The sequence below is a fragment of the Enhydra lutris genome, unplaced genomic scaffold (genome assembly GCF_002288905.1).
Source record: "Enhydra lutris kenyoni isolate GAN:26980312 unplaced genomic scaffold, ASM228890v2 scaffoldscaffold82, whole genome shotgun sequence".
In the NCBI taxonomy this organism is placed as follows: domain Eukaryota; kingdom Metazoa; phylum Chordata; class Mammalia; order Carnivora; family Mustelidae; genus Enhydra; species Enhydra lutris.
Window position 1 is genome coordinate 2,804,385 of NW_019154166.1, and position 21,077 is coordinate 2,825,461.

The 21,077-nt window shown below is 54.5% G+C and overlaps 1 protein-coding gene across 3 annotated transcripts; it reads right to left on the reverse strand.

The window, feature by feature from the left end:
- Nucleotides 1-223: 223 nt before the first annotated feature.
- Nucleotides 224-20,625, reverse strand: LOC111161143 (CST telomere replication complex component 1). Of its 3 annotated transcripts, XM_022524661.1 has the most exons (23): nucleotides 20,570-20,625; nucleotides 16,564-16,727; nucleotides 11,672-11,909; nucleotides 11,310-11,521; nucleotides 10,841-10,985; nucleotides 8,179-8,463; nucleotides 7,922-8,050; nucleotides 7,123-7,355; nucleotides 6,828-7,005; nucleotides 6,536-6,736; nucleotides 5,956-6,082; nucleotides 5,317-5,431; nucleotides 4,845-5,169; nucleotides 4,656-4,745; nucleotides 4,202-4,395; nucleotides 2,846-2,934; nucleotides 2,576-2,750; nucleotides 2,200-2,277; nucleotides 1,671-1,815; nucleotides 1,515-1,579; nucleotides 1,106-1,271; nucleotides 849-975; nucleotides 224-691 (listed from the first exon to the last, which is right to left on the reverse strand). In XM_022524661.1, exons 1-23 carry the CDS (start codon nucleotides 20,600-20,602, stop codon nucleotides 552-554), a joined length of 3,654 nt encoding a protein of 1,217 aa, XP_022380369.1. In that variant the 5' UTR covers nucleotides 20,603-20,625; the 3' UTR covers nucleotides 224-551. The 3 variants fall into 3 exon arrangements, with proteins under 3 accessions (XP_022380369.1, XP_022380370.1, XP_022380371.1); XM_022524662.1 differs by lacking the exons at nucleotides 16,564-16,727; nucleotides 20,570-20,625 and adding an exon at nucleotides 12,645-14,766; XM_022524663.1 differs by lacking the exons at nucleotides 224-691; nucleotides 849-975 and having other exon boundaries at nucleotides 1,211-1,271; nucleotides 1,502-1,579.
- Between the last annotated feature and the right edge of the window lie 452 nt (nucleotides 20,626-21,077).

A 21,077-nucleotide genomic window follows, 5' to 3' on the forward strand; every position in this document is an offset into this window, starting at 1 on the left:
GCTGGACTTCCTGGGGCCCAGCCTTGCTGACACCACCTGGCCATGCTGTCTACCCTGCCCTCCACGCCCCAATTTCCTCCCTTTAAGGCCTAATTCTTGGTATCACTGCCCAACCAGAATCCCCTCTCCAGACTGAAGCTGGCACCAGCAACAAACAGCCAAGTGATGGGCTGGATGCCGGGAGGTCAGGAGGCCTGGGACCCTGAGAGAGGCACAAGCAAGATACATCACCAGAGCTTTATTGCGGGCCAAGAGGCCTGCCACAAACACCCCCAAAGGCAGAACCCAGGTACTCAGGGCCCCTCCCGTTGGGGCCAATACCCTGACCCCAACTAGAGAGGGACCATCAACAGCGCCGTCATCTGCCCATCTCAACAATTTCCAGGCAAGCTGGCAACAGAATGGGAAGGACATGTCACAGAAGGGTAGCAGTTTCTGAATTTGGGGACCTGGGGTCCTGGTGCCATCACAGACCAGGTAAGGGCACAACGACGGGGAGGAGATGGGCTCAAGGCCTAAAGGCTTCCAGCAGGGCCCCACTGCTGTCCAGGTCAGCAGGACAAAGAAAAGGCTCCCAGAGAGCTGGCGTGCTTGGGCTCCTGGATGGAAAGGCAGGACAGTCGGATCTTGGGATTCACACGAGTCAGAAGAGTCCGCTCCCCGCACTGGAACCGCTGTAGCTGAGGTGGCTCTGAGATGGGACGAGAGGAAAGAGATGGCCTGGGCATGTGGTTTGTTTGCCCGACCCACCGTTCTTTTCCCCAACTCTAGACACCCTCCCATTGATCGATCGCACGTCCATCTTCCTCCTGGGACCCCTCTAGCCACGTACCCCCTCCCTCCCGTACCTAACGGGATGACCATAGAAGGTTTCCTCTCAAGCTCAAAAGAAAGCACAACAGGCCGGAGAACAGAGAAGCTGGTACACAGTGTCCGGAGGAAGAGGGTCAAGGGCTCATCCACCTTGGTGGAAGACTAGAAGAGGAAACTGAAGATTAATCAGAGTTCTAAATTTTTTTTTTCTTCATAACTCAGATTCTTAAACTCTCTACCAAACCCCTTGGGAATCTGGGTTTCACAGTCCCACCTCCCAGCCCCGTCTCACCTCAGGCTGGGCTCCAGGACCTGTAAATTGCAAGGCCACCTTCCCCGGCCCTCGGACAGACTCCAGGAGGGAAGTCCACTCACTGGGACACAGACCCAGTACTGTTGCCACGTGATGATTCCTACAGGTCACCACGGCTTCGGCAGTCCCATCCTCCACCAGGAGCCTGGGGAACGGAGGGGCCGCAGAGAAATAGAAACTTCCACGGCAGACCCAGGTGGCCAGGCGGCTCCAACATGCCTCCCTCCCCACCACTTCCCAGTATGACTCATTTGACTTTAACCCGTTCACCCTCAAAGACTTACGAAGCCATTCCCGCAAGCCAGGAACTATGCCAACAACAGGCCAGCAGACAGACCACGTGACAGGGAAATAAATGGCGCAGCGGGTGCCCACCTTGTGCTCTCACCTGATGCTGGCCTGGCTTATAGATGTCTGTGTGGGGCAAGTGGAGCCCTGACGAGTGCACCTTCCCTGGGACAGAGACAGTGGTTGGAAAAACACTCTGGGTCCCCTCACACCCGTCTGGACCCCTGCACCCTGCTCAGCCTGGGCCCTCCCATACCTGGGGACAGAGGCTGGTACAGTGAGCACACACCCACAGGAGCTGAAGGCTGAAGACGGAAACAATATGGCAAGAGGTACTGGCCTGGAAGGGGGGCCGGCCATCCTGCAGGAGTTCAGCCAGGAAGATGTGGGGCAGGGGAGCACTAGAGAGAGAGAGAGAGAGAGAGAGAGAGGAGTCAAGGAGAGCCAACTGTCCTGAAAGTGCACGATGTCTGGCAGGACTGGGCAGGCACAGGGATGGGGATGGGTGTGAGTTCTGTGCTCTCCGGGAAGCTTCATGGCTTCGTTCTGAATCCCGACCTCTGACCATCCGTTATTCCTCAGAGGCCTAGAACATTACATCTTTCTGGGCAAAATAATGAGCATCAGGCATTTTCACCTGGGGCAGAGAGAACCCTTCTGACTCAACTTGTTCTCCTAGGAGTGGAGAACACCAGTTAAAACGGCAAAAATCCCAAAGCCGGGACCACATATAGGACGTGGGTTCGAGGATGTGAAGTGTGGGGAGGAGGGCCCAGGCCACTGACCTGATTGCGGTCTCGGGGGGGAAACTCAGGACCTGCAGGTAAGTGGACGGCCGGAAACAACAGTAAATATTGTGGAATCTGCAAGTGCAGGAGGCAGAGTGAAGAGGAAAGGAAAGAAGTCAATTTGAGGCAGGAGCTGCGGCCAGATCATAGGCTTAGACCCCCACCGCCACCTCCTCCCCCGGCAGGCTGTGCCCTGGGGTAAGCAGAGGGAAAAATTAGGGCAGGAGTGGCCTGGAGCATCTCGTGAGGGCAGAGGGCACACACGTAAGGCTACACAGCGAAGTCCAATCAAAGAGGAGGTGTGAAAGCACGGTGGCGGGGCGGGAAGGAGAGCAGTGGGGAGAGGAAGCCGACCAGTGTCCCCGATTCTCACCTGGAAATCTTCTTCTCCAGCTGGCCGAAGTAGGCTCGGGCTCCCGGCAGGAGTCCTAGTGGGGGAGGCAAGTGTGGCTCTTTGATATAGATGTCTAAGTGTGGGCGGCATGGGCAGTCAGCGTCCTCCACGGCCACGGTCAGCTTCACAGATGCTCTCGAGGTCCGAGTGCCCCCTGCAGAAGTCCAGGGAAAGGGTAAGGGGCATCTGCCAGGACCCCAGAGTCCCATCACTCAACTTCACACCTTCCCCCAAAGGAGGCATCATTACCAGGCTTTGCCCAGAAAGGGGCCGGAAATGGCTCACACAGGCTCCGTGACAAGATCTCAGCTGAGAAAGACACCAGGCAATCTGCGGAGCTGTAGGGTCACAGAAGCACAGTGATAACAGGCGTCAGAAAGCAGAGACTGGAGAGGGGTCTGAGGGACAAAAAAAGGAGCTAAAGCATCTGCCGGAACGTCATCTAACGTCCTAAAAAAAAGCCTTGCCCTGCAATGTCATGCCCTAAAGGACGAGGGCAAGCGCCTGGGGGTGCAATCAGTTTAAGTGTCTGACTCTTGACTTTTGGCTCAGGTCATGATCTCAGATCCTGATCAAGCCCTGCAGTGGGCTCCGGGCTCAGCAGGGAGTCTGCTGGGGATTCTCTCCCCTCTGCCCGCCCCCACCCCTGGAAAACCCCCACCCCCATCATGGGCTCAGGCACGCTCTCTCGCAAGTAAGTAAATAAATCTTAAGAAGGAAAAAAAAAAGCAACAGGCCTTATAGGAAAAACAGAGCCACAGCAGATCACTGAAAACCTACACCACGCCGTAAGCAGAGGCCTCACCCGGAGGCACAGCGGACGTCACAGCTGCGGCCCACCACAGGCAGCTTGGTATGCTGGCACTCATGCCCACGCCTGCCCATCATGGGTCCTTGGAAACAATCCTTTCTACTAGAGACACGTTTTGTAAAAATCACACATACAGGGGCGCCAGGGCGGCTCAGTGGGTTAAATAAGCCTCTGCCTTCGGCTCAGGTCATGATCTCGGGGTCCTGGGATCGAGCCCCGCATCGGGCTCTCTGCTCAGCGGGGAGCCTGCTTCCCCCTCTCTCTGCCTGCCTCTCTGCCTGCTTGTGATCTCTCTCTCCTTCTGTCGGATAAATAAACAAAATCTTAAAAAAAAAAAAGTAGTTAAAAATCACACATACAATCCAATAAGGCTCCTTTTTTTTTTTTCTCAACAGAGGGGAAATCTGTGGCGTCCGAGCCTGCACTGGCAGCTGCCCTGAAAGGCCAGAACAGCCGTGCCTGCGGCCTGGAGCCGGCCGCTGCGCGCACTGAAGGGGAAGGCCCTTCTCTACAGATTCCACCTTTGTCTTTTTTTTTTCTCTTTATACTTCCCTTCATTGCTATAGCTTTCCCTTCATTGTGAGAAACCTTGCTCGTGATCTTTTCAGAACACTGAGCTGCTAGGGGAAAACTCAGGCATGAAACACAGCTTCCTGGTCACGGGGACGTCACCCCCCTAGGAACTGAATCCCGACAAAGACACAGGCGCCACGGTGGGGAGCGGACTGCTCACCAAGCCCCATGCCGGCGGGACAGCGCGGCCGCGGAAGCTGGAGAAGCCGGCGGACATTTACTTGCCACTGAGCAGGTCGTCCATCGAGGTCTTAGGCAGGGCCCTGCTGGTGTCCAGCACAGCCGGGACGTCCGGGCCGCTCTCGAGCTCCAGAGTCCATGCCTCCTGCACCGTGAGGCAGGACGCATAGCCGGCCAGCTCCAGGGGACGCTGTGGGATGCAGGATGGCCCGCCCTCCTCAAACAGCAGCGGGGTCTGCAGGGAACAGGAGGACAACCCTCCGAACGTGTCCTGCTCCAGGGGCGGGCCACAGAACACGTGGACCTGATTTTGTTTGCTTCCTGGAGGACGGTGAGGGAAGCGCTTTACATCCAAACGGGTCTTCCATCTGCTCTAAATCTACCCTTCTTCTAGGACACCTAGACAGTAGCCAGGCACTGGCACTCCCTCTCCAGACCCCACGCCCAAAAAGCCTTCTGAGGCAGGGTGCGCGAAGGACTGAGTGGGGCACTCACAGGAGGGCCCGGAGCCACGAGTCGGTACACATGACCTGGGTGCAAGAACTCGAACCAGCGGACGGAGGAGCCCCGGAAGATTAAGTGAACCTGGGAGGGAGGGAGGAAAGAGGGAGTCAGGTGCTGCGGTCCCAGACAGGAGCTGGGGCACACGGCACCGGGCCTTAGATCTCTGCAGTCCCAGTTTACCTTCTGATCCTTGTTCTCCTCTCCTTTGGGCTCGGGTGGGCCCCACACACTCCCCTCCTTCCTCTGGGTGCCCCCAAGCCAGCTCCCCGATACGTGGAAACTGAGGATGGGCTTGGGCACCTCTGGGTTAGCTCCTGGGGGGACACAAAAGTTCCTCTTCACCAGGGCCTCCTTGTGGGACAGCAAGAACAGTCGGCTCTGCTCTACATGGGGGCCATCTGGGAGGGTGGGCTCTGCCTGAGGTGGGAGGGAGGTGGCCGAGTGCATCAAAGGTCTGGGCACAGGCAGGATCAGGGCATCGGCCAGGAAGAACTGGATATAGACTCTGTTGGGAGAGACAAGGAGTAGGTTTCTTAGTGATGCGCACCCTGGGCCCCATGGGCCCTCACGCTCCACCGCCGCCACCAGGCTCTGCCCTGCCCTGCCCTGCCCCTCAGAGACTCAGATGCAGCCACGACCCCCGGGAGCCAACCTGGCCTGCTGCTTCTGGATGAAGCCTGTCATGTTCAGCTCCTTACAGGAAGGGAAGTTGCTTCTGACATTCCTCTCTATGACCAGCTGGAACTTCTCTGTCCGCACCAAGCAACCTAGAGAGAGAAAGTTCTCTGCTTTGACAAGAGGGATGGGCAATGAAGGAGACTGCCCTGCAGGTCTCACCACCCGTCCCAGGCCTGAGCTGCTCCCCTAACACAACACGAAAGCCCAGACCTGAACCCCACCTCAGCGGGATGATATCTCTAAGGGAGAAACCATCCCAGCCATGCGTCCAATCCTGCCCCTGATCTCCTAGGCTGAAAGGCTCAGTGACATTCCTTTACAGGAATGCTCCTGTCCATAGGGCTCAGCAAGCTCAAACCAAGAAATGTCCTGCTGGCGTGCCCGCCCGCGGCTACGGTGGGAGAAATAAAGGTTGGGAGTTGGCGTTCTGGCTGGAGAAACCCTCGCTCCTTTTCTCTGCCCATACCGGGGTCCCAAACTTGTCCCAAAACTTGCGAATCAACATAGGCTACTTCAGCATTTCAAGAAAATCCTAGCGGGTGCCTCCTCCCCAAACCTCCTGTTCCAAAACCCTCCCCATCCTCCCCCTTCTCTGCACGTCCCAACTCCAAACCTATGAACCGGGAGTCAGTGACGGGCTGAGAGTGCTTGGCCAGGATGAGGCAGGGGAGAGAACCGGTTTTGTCCCTAAGTTGCAGACAGCCTTTATGAGATGAAGCCGCCAGGACCCCAATTAAAATCTGCAGGGAGACGAAGGACAAGGTACGGCTACCATGCGCCAGATGCTATGTTTAACGTTAGCTACAGAAGATACAGTCCCTGACCTGAAAGGACTTATGTTGGAGTGGGGAAGAGGGATATGAAAGGAAGAGCCATGCATTCACACGTTTAGTGGCGGCGGAGAGCGTACGAACTGAGCTTAGAACCAGGAGACCATACGGGACCTCACAGGGTACTGTAAGGACTCTGCGTTTTCTCTTACGTACTCTGGAAGGAACCAGAAAAGGATTTAAAGCGAAACAGCTCTGTGAGCCCAGACCTTCCCTGTCTGCTGCAGGGAGAACGGATGGGGCGAGAAGAGACGGGGTGGTCTAGTTAGAGACTGTGCAGCCACAGGGACGGGGAAGGATGACGGTAGCGGCAGTGAGGGCGGCCAAGAGAGAAGGCCTGCGTGCCGCCTGCACCCCACCTACCTGGGCTGGGTGGGAGGTGGCGGGCAGCAGAGTGAGCCAGGACCAGGACACTCGCTGATTGAGCTGGCAGCTGGTCAGATAAGAAGACTCCGGGAGGGGCAGGAGGGTCTTGGGGTCAAAGGCGGCCCAGGCCCTGCACCGGCCCTCATCTTTCAGGGTGGCCAGAGTAGGGAAAGAACAGGGGGTCTGCAGCCGCATGTACTGTGGGGGATGGAAGAGAAATCAGAGCTTGCGGCCATGCGTCGCACAGGGCATGAGCTCCGCCGCCCCTGCTTCCCGTGCACACTCGCACCTTCTGCAGCGGACAGTGATGCGGCTCCTCAAGGATCTCCTTGTGTGCATTCCGACGCATGCTGCCTGGTGGAGACAGGACATCCAGGACAGGAGCCAGGAGCTGCAGTCCCGGACTGGGGTTCCCCGGAGTGGAGTGCTGCAGGAGCTGGTGGTGTCTCAGCATGTGGGGACACAGCCTGGGCCAGGAAGGGAAGTGCTCATGTGTCCCGAAGGGGGACGTGTCTGGCAGGATCCTGCTTCCCCAGCCCCTGGCCCCGCCAGTCCTCGCCCGCCCATACCCCTGTCCTCCTCACTTGCCGGCCAGCTCCTCCAGGGCCCTGGTGGCCCACAGGTACAGGGGGAGGCCCAACTGGCGTTCCCATACCAGCTGCTCGAACAGGGAGGTCCCCTGGGCCTGGTAGAAAGACTGAGTCTCGGGCTTCTGACAAGAGAAGCCCCGCAGGAGAATGGCACCGTGGAGGCAGGGGGCGAGCACTGGCCTTCTGGTCCCTCCGCCCACTGACTGCAGGAGGTGAACATCCTGGAGCTGGAGAAAAGCAGAAAAGGTGAATTAAGCAGGGGTGAAACCCTCGGCTCAACAATCGCTGACAGGGTTCCCTGCGGACTCCTACTGCCCGGTACCCAGAGAAACAGCATTTCTCCCAACGGGGCTTTCCTTCCAGCTCCCCTGCGCCATCCGCACAATGCACTCCCCCGTGGGAGGCCTTCATCTCCCACAAGCTCCACTCGGCTGTCCTGTGGGCCGGGAGGCTCTTGGCGGGTGAGGCGCCTCGACCCATCAGGCCGCCCGAGACCGTCCGAGACCGTCCGGGCCCCACACCTGAGACTCGGCTCCAGCCTCTCCTCCTCCAGGTGGAAGCCCTTCCGGAAAGGAGGTGCTCCCGGGGCCCCAGCCTCTCCTCCTTCCTGACCTGAGCCCCCGTCCAAATCGTTGCTGGCACTAAGTATGCAACTCCCGCCCTCCGACACACACCTATTCTTTTCCTATTTTTGCTGCGGGAGATTCCACCCTGTTGAGGCTGGTGTGTACCGGGCCGCAAAGGTAGAAGCTGCCAAGCGCCTTTGTGTCCCCAGCCCTGACGCCTCACGTACCTCCAGGGAGACCCCCGGCCGCACCACCTTCCTCAGGCTGTGGAACTGCTGGTAGGCGAGGCAGAGCGCCAGCTGCCCATCCACCTCATAGAGGCCGGCCGGCTGGCTCAGCACGCCAGTGACCTTTCCCTGCGGAGAGGCCAAAGGTCCAGCTGGTCCCTCTTTCCTTCCTCTCTGGAGACCCGCACTTCCGGTTCCTCCTCCCCTATCCACCCCCACCCCCAAACCAAACTCTCGGATCTCTCCTTTTCGCTCACCGAGTAGGATAAGAGCGTCGAGTGGCGGACAAGAGCCGGCTCCCCATCCCCATCCTGGGAGCTGCTGGGCACGGGGGGCGGCGCGGGGTCAGCCTCCAAGAGGGGCCCATCCAGCTCCAGCTCCAGCTCTCGCACACATTCCGGTTTCAGTGGCAGCAGGTGGGAGGAAGGACTGGTGGTCCACACGCGGTAACAGTGTCCACGGATTCTGACGACCCGCAGCGCTGTCAGCACATAGGACCTACCAGGCCAAAGGGCTCGGTGCCACACCAGCTGGGCGGGGATCTGGCTCGTGCGGGGGCAGGCAACACGGCATATGAGACGCTGCCCATGACGCTGCCCATCTGCCAGAGTCTCTCCCCATCGCAATCTGACCGCAACGACCCGCTCCTCGTGAGTTCTGCCTCGGCCTCTGCACGCGCTGACAAGTCATTCTTACCCTTCCGGATCGCCTCCCTCTCACAGGCGATCCCAAATACCCCCCAGTGCTTCCCTCTGGACGTAAACCATCCCTACAACATCCTCCAAAATACAGAAACTTTCCACCCATGACGGCTGGCTTTCGCATTTCCCCATCCCACCCTGCAGCACACAAGTCACTTTCATCTATTGAACCGATACCTACGGGGTACATAGAGAGTTGGGAAGGGGACAGACATGAAAGAAATACAACAGGCTGGTCCCTCGCTCCCAGCCTATCTCAGCCCACTGGGGAACACAGATGCCAACTCACGTAGCGATGTGGAACTGCATATGACCAAGTAAACAAAAACCACACACACTGGGCAAGGTTTCGGGGACAGACAGCTCAGGATGGGTGGGAATGAGCGGGAAGACCCAGTGGAAGAACTGAGGCCCACACAGGGTCCTGAACAGCGTCTGTGGTTTGCCCAAGTTGGGGGCGTGGGGGACGATTCCAGCAGGAGCAGCAACACGAAAGCGCTCAGAACTCAGATGAGTAAGGCAGCGAGAACACCGGCTGGGATGGAAATGGACCACAGGACACAGAAACGGGAGAGTCAAGAGGAGGGGGAAAACCCAGCAATGAGCTGCTGAAGACTCAATTTTACAGGAAAACGAGAACCGTCGAAGTACGGAGAGAAAACCAGCCGCAGACAGCAGGGTGTCAGACGGACTGCAGAACGTGCTTGTTGAGCGATTTCAGCACAAGGGGAAGAAGGACGGTTCCCAAATCTACCCTGTGGGGCGTACTCCTCCCACAGGCCCCACACAGCATGCTGCCGCTCGCAGGGGCTTCAAAGCCCACTGACCCAGGACACTCGAGCCTCATAGATCTCCACTTCTACCCCAGAACCAGGTGAGTCCTCGGCCGCCACCCCTAAGTCACCGGTGCTAAGACCTGCCTGACGGTTTCTGCTTGTGCGGAGCCAGGGGCCAGCAAACGCACGGCAGTGCTTCTGCTCGTCCCCCGCTGCCCTCTGCTCTCAGACTCTGTCTCACTGGGACCGCAAGGATCACAGCCCCTCCTCCTGTATTCAGACGCCCCTTCTATTCCTCTGTCCGAATGCCAGGATCTGCACGTGGACCGCGAGCCCTGCCTGTCTGGCCCCCCTGCGCCCCGAGGCCACTACAGCAGGTCACCAGGGCTCTGTGTCCTCTACTCCTCTTTGAAGACAAGAGCCCTACCTGAGGAGGTCAGACCCATGTCACCCGGCGCCAAGCCCTCTCCGGCAGGGCCCCGGTAACTGCTCAGCAGCCTCTCATCCCCTGCTGCCTGGCATGGCAGTTACCCTGAACCAGGGTCCGGTCCTTTATTTCCAAGAGATGATGATCTCAGCTCCTCCATCACAGAAGACATCCCCTGGGCTCATCTAGGGTGACAGTATGTCTCCAATATGTCTGTGGCAGCCTACAAACACAGCAAGATCACTTCTCCCCTGAGCCAACTCCGCCCTGAGCAGCATTTCCACTGGGCTCAAGGAGACGTGGAAGGGTCTGATGCAAAGAAAATGCAGAAGCTCCTCTCTAGGTCGGTAGCAGAAATGAGACCAGAAACTGGGGTGGCTCCTAAGCATTTTCCGTTTTAGCATTTCCAGTTCCTTTACCCGCTCATCACTGTCACTCAAGCTTATGACACAGACAGACACAAGAATTCTCCCAGCGCTAATAAATGTCAGAGATCCCTTTTTGATACTCATATGAGAGCCTTTTTCTCCCTTGTTTTGAATACTTCTGAAATGTTATTCAGATAATGATGTAAGTCATTAGACAACAGCGTAAAAATTAACGATTCTAAAATCGTACCAGTTGATGTAGAAAGAGTGAATAACAAAGTACCAAGTTTTTTAAAAAGTGCACATAGCCAAAAGAGAAAAAAAAGGGCTTGATAGTGCTGAGCTGAATAATTTTCTCGGTCATCCTGCTGATGCAGAGGAAAAACAAGTGATTCCGACAGGTTTTGCTCATCACCGACGATACGCAAGTCGTCTACTCAGATGAAGGGCGTGACAGGAAGTGCGTTCCCTCCTTCCTGCGTGGGGGAGTAGTTCCCCCAGCAACGGTGCTGTCCCAGGCAACAAGGCCCCCGCCCCCAAGCCGGCCTCCTTTCCAATGTGGCCCTGCTCTGACGTTCATCTCTCCTGCTAAGAGTCCTGACAGCTCCTCCACACCTCCACGACCCGGCACTGACCCCCGTTCTCACCTGCACGACAATGGACACGTGGCTGCCAGCTGGGGAGCCGTCCCCGAGAGACAGGACAAAGTGAGCTTTCTTCTGACTCCTCACCAGGGCGCTCACTCGAACCAGCTTCCCAGCCAGGTTCGGCTGCACGCCTCTCAGCTTGCCCCTAAGGAGGGAAGAAACACAAGAGGGAAAAGGCATTTTTATTTCCTTTTCCCCCACAAATGCTTTCCCTTCTGCTGTAAATAAGCCAGCGGTAATTTAAAATTTCCCTAGCCCAAAGCTGTTATCCCAAAGACGTCCTTCACACTCTTCCTGACCTCAGATAAGACAAACTTCCTTTGAAGATTCGCACTCAACATTTGAAGAGGCCCCATCATTCCCCTGACTCTGGTGGGAACACCCCATCCTCCCCACTGCTCTCAGGACTTTTCCCTCCCACCTGCCAGTTTCAACGCACTCCATCCTCCCCGAGACGGGGGAGGATTACCTGTGTCTGAGCAGGCGGGAAGCAGTCTCTGGGTAGAGAACAGGGAGAGGGGTGGGGGGCCCAGGACTGGCGGTAGAGGGGCACACTGGCACCGGGGCACTCAAGAGCTCCAAGTGTCCTTCCCCGGATGCATTCCACCTGGCAGGAGGGAGGTAACTCCAATTGGGGAACAGGAAGAGACGGCCCAACCAAGACAGGTCCAGATCTATGAGCTAGAAAAGACCAAGAGCAAGGGTTACCCTGGGCCCTAGCATCCCACCCACCCTCCTCCACCTTTCTTCCCTTAGAGACCGAACTGCCTGGCTCCCTAGAGATCCTCCTTGTGAGGCTCGGAGACATCTGACCTCCGCCCTTCTACTCACCTCGCAGGTCAGGATACCAGTGTTATCTTTCACATAGACATCTCCTTTCCTGCACTCTTGTTCCAAGTCCGCCGAGAGGTCTGTGAGCGTCCCTAAGAGTAACAGCCGCTCCCGGGGCAGAGGAGTTCCATTTGGTCCAGCCCCTTGGGCCCAAGTCTGGTACATACTACTGCTCCAGGACAGGTGGCTGCAGCACGGGAGGTTCTGGTGGGTCTTGAGGTCCTGTACTGAGACAAAGCTGCAGAGGGAAGGAAGCAGAGGTCCTGCAAAGCTGCCTCCAAGCCTAGGACACTACCCTCAACCCCAACAAGTTCCCCCAAAGCCCAAGGAAAGATCAATGGAAAACACAGACTAAGAGGGGAGTTGGACTGAAGGGCAAGAACTTTAGGGCTAAGAGGCTAAGGAAATGAGCACGAGATCTGAGTCCAAGAACTGGCAGTACCTACGGAAGAGAGGAAGAAAGTGCTGAGTGAGACTCTGAACAAGACGGTGCCACAGAGAGGACCCAGAGAAACGAAGGCGTGTAGCAGGAGCCTGGGGGAATGAGCATGGGGAGAACACTTGACCACACTCAGCTCCCCTGACAGCATCTCGGCTCTCAGCTCCACAGAGAACCCCGATGGGCCGCTAGAGCATGTGCCAACAGCTCGACCTCAGCGGCCCCAGCCAGGCTTTCTTCCTAGTCTGGGATATCACAGAACTCGAGACCGGGGGGCGGGGTGGGGGAGGAAGCAGGCTGAGGTGGGAGTCCATATCAAGAGCGCCCAAAATCTCCAGAGATGCTTGAGATCAGCCATTCCCCAGGCAAGCCTCCCTGCCAGTGGTGAGGTACAGCACTGAGAATGTGGTAACAGCAAATTTTCCAAAGCTGTGATGGATTCACATCTACGATCCCTTTATTCCGCACACACTTGCCTTCTCATGTCTTCGGAGCAGAAGGGTAAGGATAAAGGTACGAACTGTCACAACTTACCCTGCTCACTATGCCCGTGAACGTCGCCCCCGTGAGAGCACTAACAGCTGGGAGCGCCGTGCCGGGTGGCCCACTCCCCGTCCACATCTGCTTCATGCTTTCCCCAGGGGCTTCAGACGATATAAATGGCAAAGATGGAGACTAGCACGTGTTGAGTCCCGGCTACGCACACGTTATACTGGGTCCGTTCACACTCAGTAACGCACTGAAGCTTCACCCAAAACCCCTGTGAACATCACCAATGAGGAAACGTCCAGAGGTCAGGTACACGGTGGTGTGGGTGGCAAAGCCAGGGGGGGGTCTCACTCAAAAGTCCATGTTCTTTCCCTGTGTTTCTGTACTTCTCTAAAGGCCCAGGACAAAGCCACTGGAGAGAGCGCTTTCTTTCCCCTAGGCACCTTCAGGACAGAAAATAGTAAGGACATGGGTCACTTGTCCCGGATTCTTCAGGGGTCTAGGTCAGGAAACTGAAGCTGAGAACTTGGAATCCTTGCATTTGTCACTGATCTCCAACTTTCAACGTGCAGCACACTGCCCGGCACACAGCAGGCACTCCACGAGGAAGGGAAACATGGATGAATAAAATCTTTGGACCCATCAAATAACTCCTATTCTAGCCTCGCCCACCCTACTTTAAGCACTATTCACTTCAACACATCGTGCCATCTAGTTTACATTTATCTTGAAGAACGGGAAGCTTATTTACAAAGATTCCTTTCAGGAACCTTTTCTAACAGTTTCCGACTTACCATTTTCCCACCATTCTAGTAATGCCCAAATCTTGAGAGATCTGGACCTTTCTTTCTCGGATTAGACGGTGATCACAGAGGCCACTGGGCACATGCTCAGGCACCCATGGGAGACGAACCCCGCTGCATGAGGCTTCACGGCAATCACAACCTTCTCGACCACGACTAATCTATAGGTAGCTCTCTGTCCCACGTGGCAGGACGGTTTTTTAACGAGATTTCACTGTGTCTACATAAATAACGTATTTAATCCTGATAGTTAGGTATGTGGACAAGCACTGAGGGAAACGGAGGAAAACCTGCAGCCAGTGAAGTAGAATGAGAAAAGCTACATAGGAGGAAAAGACAAAGGCCCCTAGGTAGGTGTGTACAGAGAAATTACTTTGGGATTGAAATATCATTTACTATCCATCAAATACACACCAAACCCACTTTCGTAACAAGATAAATAGCAGATCTGGGAATGGTTCAGGACACAGATGCACACGGCCCCGTGTGTCCTCTGGCACACGTCTGCAGTTGCGATGGCACATGTGGACCCGATGAGCCCGCACCTCCCTTCAGGACACCGGGTGCTGCCGGAGAAGGGGAGGAACCCACCGACCACATCAGGACGGAGCACAGAGGAGACACCACTACATCTGTAATGTTTTACTTCTAGTAAAAAAGAATTGAGGCAACTACGGCAAATGGTAAGGTTTTTACAAGCTGAGCACTGAGTCTGGACTGCGCACGGGGTGAGCACGTGCACTGCTGAATTTGGAGGGCTTTCATGTTCACAGTGAAGGCAGCAGTGAGTCGGCCGAGTCTGGTGCAGCAGCACTTTGAGTCACCATTGTTGTATAACGGCGTCCACGGATGAGCAAAGTACCCAGAATTCTGAAAACGACGTTTTGGATAACACAGAGTACAATGAAGCTGTCTTTTCAGCAAAGATCCTTTGCCCCTACTGACGGAGACGGACTGTGGGGCCGAGTGAATGCCGCATGGCCACACGCAGTGTAAGTCCGGGGAAAAGCATCCCAAGCTCGCGTAGGGTTGGGAAATGCCTAATTCAACAAAGCTAAACAGACTTGTGCCTTTTTACTTTTCAGAGGATCAACGGTGACACACAGACTCCCAGAATGCCATGCAGCAGGTGGAATGAACGAGCTAGAACTCCCGACAGGAGGAAGTCTCTACTTCCAGAAAGTCAGGAGGTGAGCCAGACTCTACGGGACTCGGCTCAGGGGTGGGCGCACGTACAATAAAAAGACAAAGAGAAGGGCCTAATCCATCTCAATCTCGAGGTAACTACTCCGTGACTCAGCAAGGGCACTGCTAGGTAGGTATTTACCCAAAGGGTGCAAAAATAGAGATTCAAAGGGGCACCTGCACCCCAATCTTTACAGCAGCATTATCAACAACAGCCAAACTGCAGAGAGAGACCGGATGCCCACCGACACACGAATGGATAAAGAAGAGGCGGTATATATATGTGGTGTGTGTGTGTGTGTATGTGGAGGTGGTCACGCGTGCGCACACACACACACACACACACACACACACACACACACACAGGAATACTACTCATCCATCAAGAAGAATCAAATCTTGCCACTTGCAATGACATGGATAGACCTAGAGTGTATTAGGCTAAGTGAAATAAGTCAGAGGAAGACAAATACCATATGATCTCACTCATATGTGGAATTTAAGAAAGAAAACAGATGAATGTAAGGGAAGGAAGAAAACATAGAGAGCCAAATAAACCGTAAGAGACTCTTAGCAATAGAGAACAGGGGCACCTGGGTGGCTCAGTGGGTTAAGCCTCTGGTTTTGGCTCAGGTCATGATCCCAGGGTCCTGGGATCGAGCCCTGCATCAGGCTCTCTGCTCAGCAGGGAGCCTGCTTCCCCCTCTTTCTCTGCCTGCCTCTCTGCCTACTTGTGATCTTTGTCTGTCAAATAAATAAATAAAACCCTTAAAAAAAAAATAGAGAACAAACTGAGGGGGGATGGAGGGAGAGGAGTGGGGGATGGGCTAGACAGGTGATGGGGATTAAGGAAGACACTTGCTGTGATGAGCACTGGGTGTTGTATGTAAGTGATGAATCACTGAATTCTGCTCCTGAAACCAACATTGCACGGTGTGTTAACTAACTACAATTTAAATAAATATCTGGAAAGGAAAAATAAATAACTAAATAAAATTAAAATGTTAAGCCAAGGGGCGCCTGGGTGGCTCAGTGGGTTAAGCCTCTGCCTTCAGCTCAGGTCATGATCTCGGGGTCCTGGGATCGAGTCCTGCATTGGGCTCTCTGCTCCACAGGGAGCCTGCTTCTCTGCCTACTTGTGATCTCTGTCTGTCAAATAAATAAATAAAATCTTTAAGAAAAAAAAAAAAGTTAAGCCAAAACACTATATTTTAACTAACTGGAATTAAAATAGCAACTTAAGGGGTGCTTGGGTGGCTCAGTCGGTTAAGCATCAATTTTTTTTTTTTTTAAGATTTTGTTTATTTATTTGTCAGAGAGAGAGATAAGAGAGAACGCACACAAGTAGGGGAGCAGCAGGCAGAGGTTCAAGAACCAGGCTCCCTGCTGCAGGACTGGATCCCAGGACCCTGGGATCATTACCTGAGCCAAAGGCAGACGCTTAACTGAGTCACCCAGGTGTCCCAAGCATGGACTCTTGATTTTGGCTCAGGTCATGATCTCAGGGTTGTGAGATCAAGCCCCGAGGCTCCTGCAAGGCATGGAGCCTGCTTAGGTTCTCTCCCCGTCTCCCTCTGCCCCTCTGCCCTCTCTCTCCCTCCCTAAGAAAAGATAATAATAAAAAATAAAAATAAAAACTTAAAAAAAAAAACACACCCCACATCGGAAACAGCGGTTACTTCTATGAGGTCAACAGGTTCCTTTCACAGGACTTTCGGAGCCTTGATATGTTAATGAGCCTGTGACTTTCCTAGAAAAGCTTGTAATATCATATCCAATGTGTCTCAAACTTATTTGGCCATGGAATCCTTTTCTCACAGTACTTTATCAATACTGCCTTCCTCAAAAAAAATATATATATATTGCCTTCCTCCCCTTAGAACCTTGCCCCTCGTGCTTCTCGTTTTCCCCTAGTTAACTCTAGGTCCTTCTTCAGTCCCAAAGTTAACCTCCTCCCGAACCCCTCCTCGCCTTACCTGTAGCTGAGGGGCAGGGGAAAGCCCTGGTTCTTTCCCTGGGACAACCAGCTGGTCTTCACACAGTCAATTACCGACTGAGTCAACTGCGCATCGGGCTCACTACCAGCCGGACACAGGGTCTCCTGGATGAAGGTCCGGGCAGCCTCCAACCAGGCTTGCTCCTGAGGAAAGGGAATCTAGTTAAAACACCTTCTTAACCACGCTGCCCCCCAGTGAAATTCTGGGAATAAAGTAATAGAAAAAGAAATCCGGAGGACACGTAAATAAACAGTACTGGAGTTTAGAACTTGGAAGAAACCTTAGAAGACTTAGCCCGGTCGGTCTTCAGACCTCTGGCCATCCCGCTGTGGTCTTCCCTGTTTCTCTCGTAAGTACACCGTGAGGGGCGCCTGGGTGGCTCAGTCGTTGAGCGGCTGCTTTTGGCTCAGGTCATGATCCCAGGGTCCTGGGATTGAGCCCCATGTCGGGCTCCCTGCTCTGCGGGGAGCCTGCTTCTCCCTCTCCCACACCCCTTGCTTGTATTCCCTCTCTCACTGTCTCTGTCAAATCGATAAATAAAATCTTAAAAAAAAAAAAAAAAAAAAAAACAGTAAGTACCCCATGATAACCAAGTGCACCGCGAGAGCAGTGCGGGTGCTCCCACACCTTCCTCTAGCAGACCCGTACCGGTACTTAACATGCCCAACTGGAATACATACTGCCTCGCAATTCCTTCTCTGTCCCCGGCACCATGCTGCTCCCTTCCTGGAGCTCCCACAGCACCCTGCACGTACTTCCATAGACAGCCAACAACCATCACATCCAGTACTGTCCTGTCCCATCTTACGTGGGGTGCGCTTCTAGAGCCAACAAATTGAAACATCCTTTAAGTTGCTCGTACATAGGACACAATACTATACAGCAATGTGTACACGTAAGCGTAAATACACCGAATTATACACAGTATGTGAAACGACACAGGTAGACAACAGTCTCTAATCACTCCTTTCCGTAGTCCTGTACACACATCTGAGTTCCTGTGAGCTCAATCAATGTAAGACGCAATCCCATGGATGTGTTTTCTCTTCTGTCTTCAGCTGAGACACAGACTTCCTAAGGAGGACATGAGCCACACTTATATACTGGCCACACATTCTGGACACATAGGCGCCTCGTGACGCCTAGCTAGCTCTAGAGAAGGGGACCAGTTTGGCCTACTTCCAACACTAGACTGGTTTATTTTAAAATTCTGACAGGGGCACCGGGGTGGCTCAGTTGGTTAAGCAGCCAACTCTTGGTTTTGGCTCAGGTCCTGATCTCAAGGTCCTGAGATTGAGTCCCCTCTCCCCAAGTCGGCTTGAGACTCTCCTTCCCTCCCCCCACCCCACCTCCGTGATGGCAGGTATGCTCTCTCCCTCTCTCTCAAATAAATAAATCTTTAAAAGAGATAATAAAATTCTGACACCGTTCAATAGTACTGAGGGCTAAGTCTTTCATCCTTCTTGATCCCCAGTGATAATGCTAAACCATTACAGCTCACTCCCTGTCCCTCCAATGCCCTTCTATTAGCCTTCTGCTCAGTCCTCCACATTTGCTCAATCTTTAGCATCTTTTTTTTTTTTTAAAGATTTTATTTATTTATTTGACAGAGAGAGAGAGAGACCACAAGAAGGCAGGGAGGCAGGCAGAGAGAGGGGGGAAGCAGACTCCCCGCTGAGCAGAGAGCCGGATGCGGGGCTCAATCCAAGACTCTGAGATCATGACCTGAGCTGAAGGCAGAGGTTTAAACCACTGGGCCTCTGAGGCGCCCCTCAATCTTTAGCATCTTGACAGACCTGTCTTCAGGTTCTCTGTACCTCTCTGTACCTCAGTGACCTTGTGAACAGCTCTGTCACCTTCACTCCACCTAGCCAAACACGGTCACCCATGGTCACGGTTGTCAAAAATGGACTAGGTCAGAGCACCTGGGTGGCTCAGTCCGTACAGCACACGACTCTTGGTCTCAGGGTTGTGAGTTTAAGACTCACGTTGGGTGTGGAGATTGCTTAAAAAGGAAATCTTCCCCCCCAAAATTGGACCACGTCATCATTCAGCACTGCCTCTGAGACATAATGAGAGCCTCACCCAGACTCTGACTTTCTGTCTTCTCTCTAGCTCCTGAGGACCTGTCCACCCCTTGGCACATGGCGTACTACTGTTTCTCAGTGTGGCGTCACTGTCTCAGAATTCATGGATTTCATCTACTGAGTCAGAATCCTGGCAGGAGTGGGGGACCCAGGAGTCTGTATTTTATTTTATTTATTTATTTTTTTTTTTTTAAAGATTTTTATTTATTTGTCAGAGAGAGAGAGCAAGCACAGGCAGACAGAATGGCAGGCAGAGGCAGAGGGAGAAGCAGGCTCCCTGCCAAACAAGCAGCCCGATGTGGGACTCAATCCCAGGACGCCGGGATCATGACCTGAGCCGAAAGCAGCTGCTTAACCAACTGAGCCACCCAGGCGTCCCAGGAGTCTGTATTTTAAAGATTTATTTATTTAGAGAGAGTGCATGCGTGCAAGCAGGGGGAGGGGCAGAGGGATGGGGGAGAATCTCAAGCAGACTCCCGGCTGAGCACAGAGCCCAACTCGGGGTTCAACCCCAGGACTCTGAGATCATGACCCAAACTGAAACCAAGAGTGCGATGTTTAACTGAGTGGGCCACCCAGGAGCTCCAGGAGTCTGTATTTTATTTAATTTTTTAAAAAAGATTTTCCATTTATTTATTTGAGAGAGAGAGAGAGCACAAGCGGGGGAAGGGGAGCGAGAGAGGGAGAAGCAGGTTCCCCACTGAACAGGGAGCCAGATGTGGGGCTTGATCCCAGGACCCCAAGATCATGACTCAAGCCAAAGGCAGATGCTTAACCCACTCAGTCACCCAGACGCCCCAGGAGTCTGTATTTTAAATAAGCTTCCCATATCACACTGATAAAAACTGAAGTCTGAGAACACTATACACTTTCCCCTCGGTGATGTCTGCCACGGGATATCCTTACTGGCCATCCACAGAAGCTCCTTTAGTTGAGATCTCTCTCTCTCTCTCCCTCTCTCTCTCTCGTTATATCCATCTGCCTACCAGATTCTCCACCTGGCCAACCAGAAGGCACCACACATCCCAACACTGACCTTTAAAAACAAAACAAAAACAAAGCAAACCCACTCCTTCCGACGCTTACTAATCAGCAAACAGCATCCTCAACCCAGTAATTCTACCCTGAAGCTCGAAGTCCTCCTTTAATGCCTTTCTTTCCATACCTAAGTCCTTTAGATTCTACCTCCTTAATATAATTTTTTAACCGTCTTCACTTCTGGAACCTCAGCACTGCTGCCGTGGTCGAGGTCCCCATCCCCTCTCACTGCTTTCCAACCACAGCCTTCTAACCGGTCCTTTCTACACTGCTGCCCCAAGGAAACGAAATCTCAAATCTCATCCCATCGCTGTTCTGCCTAAAAGCCCTCAGGAACTTCCCGTTATGCTCAGGTTCAAGTCGCTGTGGAGCGAAATGCACGAAGACCGTCAGCCGTCACCCCTCCATCACCACCCCGCAACCGAACTTGGATTTTGCAAAGACACCTGTTCTCTCTCCTGCCTCTGAACGTGTTTTCCCTCCGCCTAGAAACCTCTTTCAGCGCTTTTCTGCCTGCCTAAGCCGCACACGCACTTCAGGTCTCAGACGCTGTCCTTGTTTACCGTTATCCCCGTCCCTCCAGCTGCGTCAGGGGCCCCACGGTTCGCCATTAGCCCGCCCGCGGCTTCCCACCCGCTGGAAACCCGGAGAGGGGGCGGAGACGTGTCTAAGCCTCGCAGCGGGCGCCGCAGACACCAACAAATGCATTCGCAGGACCCGCGACGGTGGAAGGACGAACAGCCTCGCGGGCCACCCCCTCGCCCGGGCGCGGCCAGCGAAGGCAGTTAGGCCAAGAAGCAAGGGGGAGGGAACGGGACCAGAAGGAAAAACGGGGACGAGGGTCGGACAAGCGCACTCACGGAGTCGGGAGCCGGAGCCGGGTCGGCCTCCATGATGCGCCCGAGGCGACGCCCTGAGAGAGCCCGCGAACAGCCGTGGCGCCGGGGCTCACGGGAAGGCCGCTCGGTGATGTCATCGGTGGGCGCGGCCGCGGCCGCGGCTGCGCCTCCGGCTCCTCCCACCGGCGTCTTCGGGCCCCCTGGGCGCCGCGGTGTGCGCAGCTACCGCGGCAGCCCCCCGACTCCTGCACCTCCGCTTCCTTCCGAGATGACTTCCTGTCTGGCATCCCTGGCACGGGGAGGAGCCGGGGACGCTCGGGAGCCTGAACACAGCCGCCCTGGTTGGTCGCTCCTGAGCATCTTCCCATCTCCCCGATCTTGCCAAGCAGAGAGACGTGCCTCCTTCATGCGACACGAGCACGTCATTCCTGCTTGCGTTCTGGCCTTGACTCCTTGCTGGGATCATCTATTTCCCCACCAGACCCTGAGTACCAAGAAGCGCTCCCCTGTTTATTATATTTATCTTTGT

What these genes read in the sequence shown, in the direction of transcription:
- LOC111161143 (XM_022524661.1), bottom strand. Translation starts at nt 20,602, where the DNA reads ATGGAGGCCGACCCGGCTCCGGCTCCCGACTCC. An exon ending in CTGGAGGAGCTGGCCGGCAA is followed by an intron (nt 7,006 to 7,122) that starts GTGAGGAGGACA and finishes TTCCTGGCCCAG; the next exon opens with GCTGTGTCCCCACATGCTGA. An exon ending in CCCTTTCTGGGCAAAGCCTG is followed by an intron (nt 2,751 to 2,845) that starts GTAATGATGCCT and finishes GGACTTCTGCAG; the next exon opens with GGGGCACTCGGACCTCGAGA.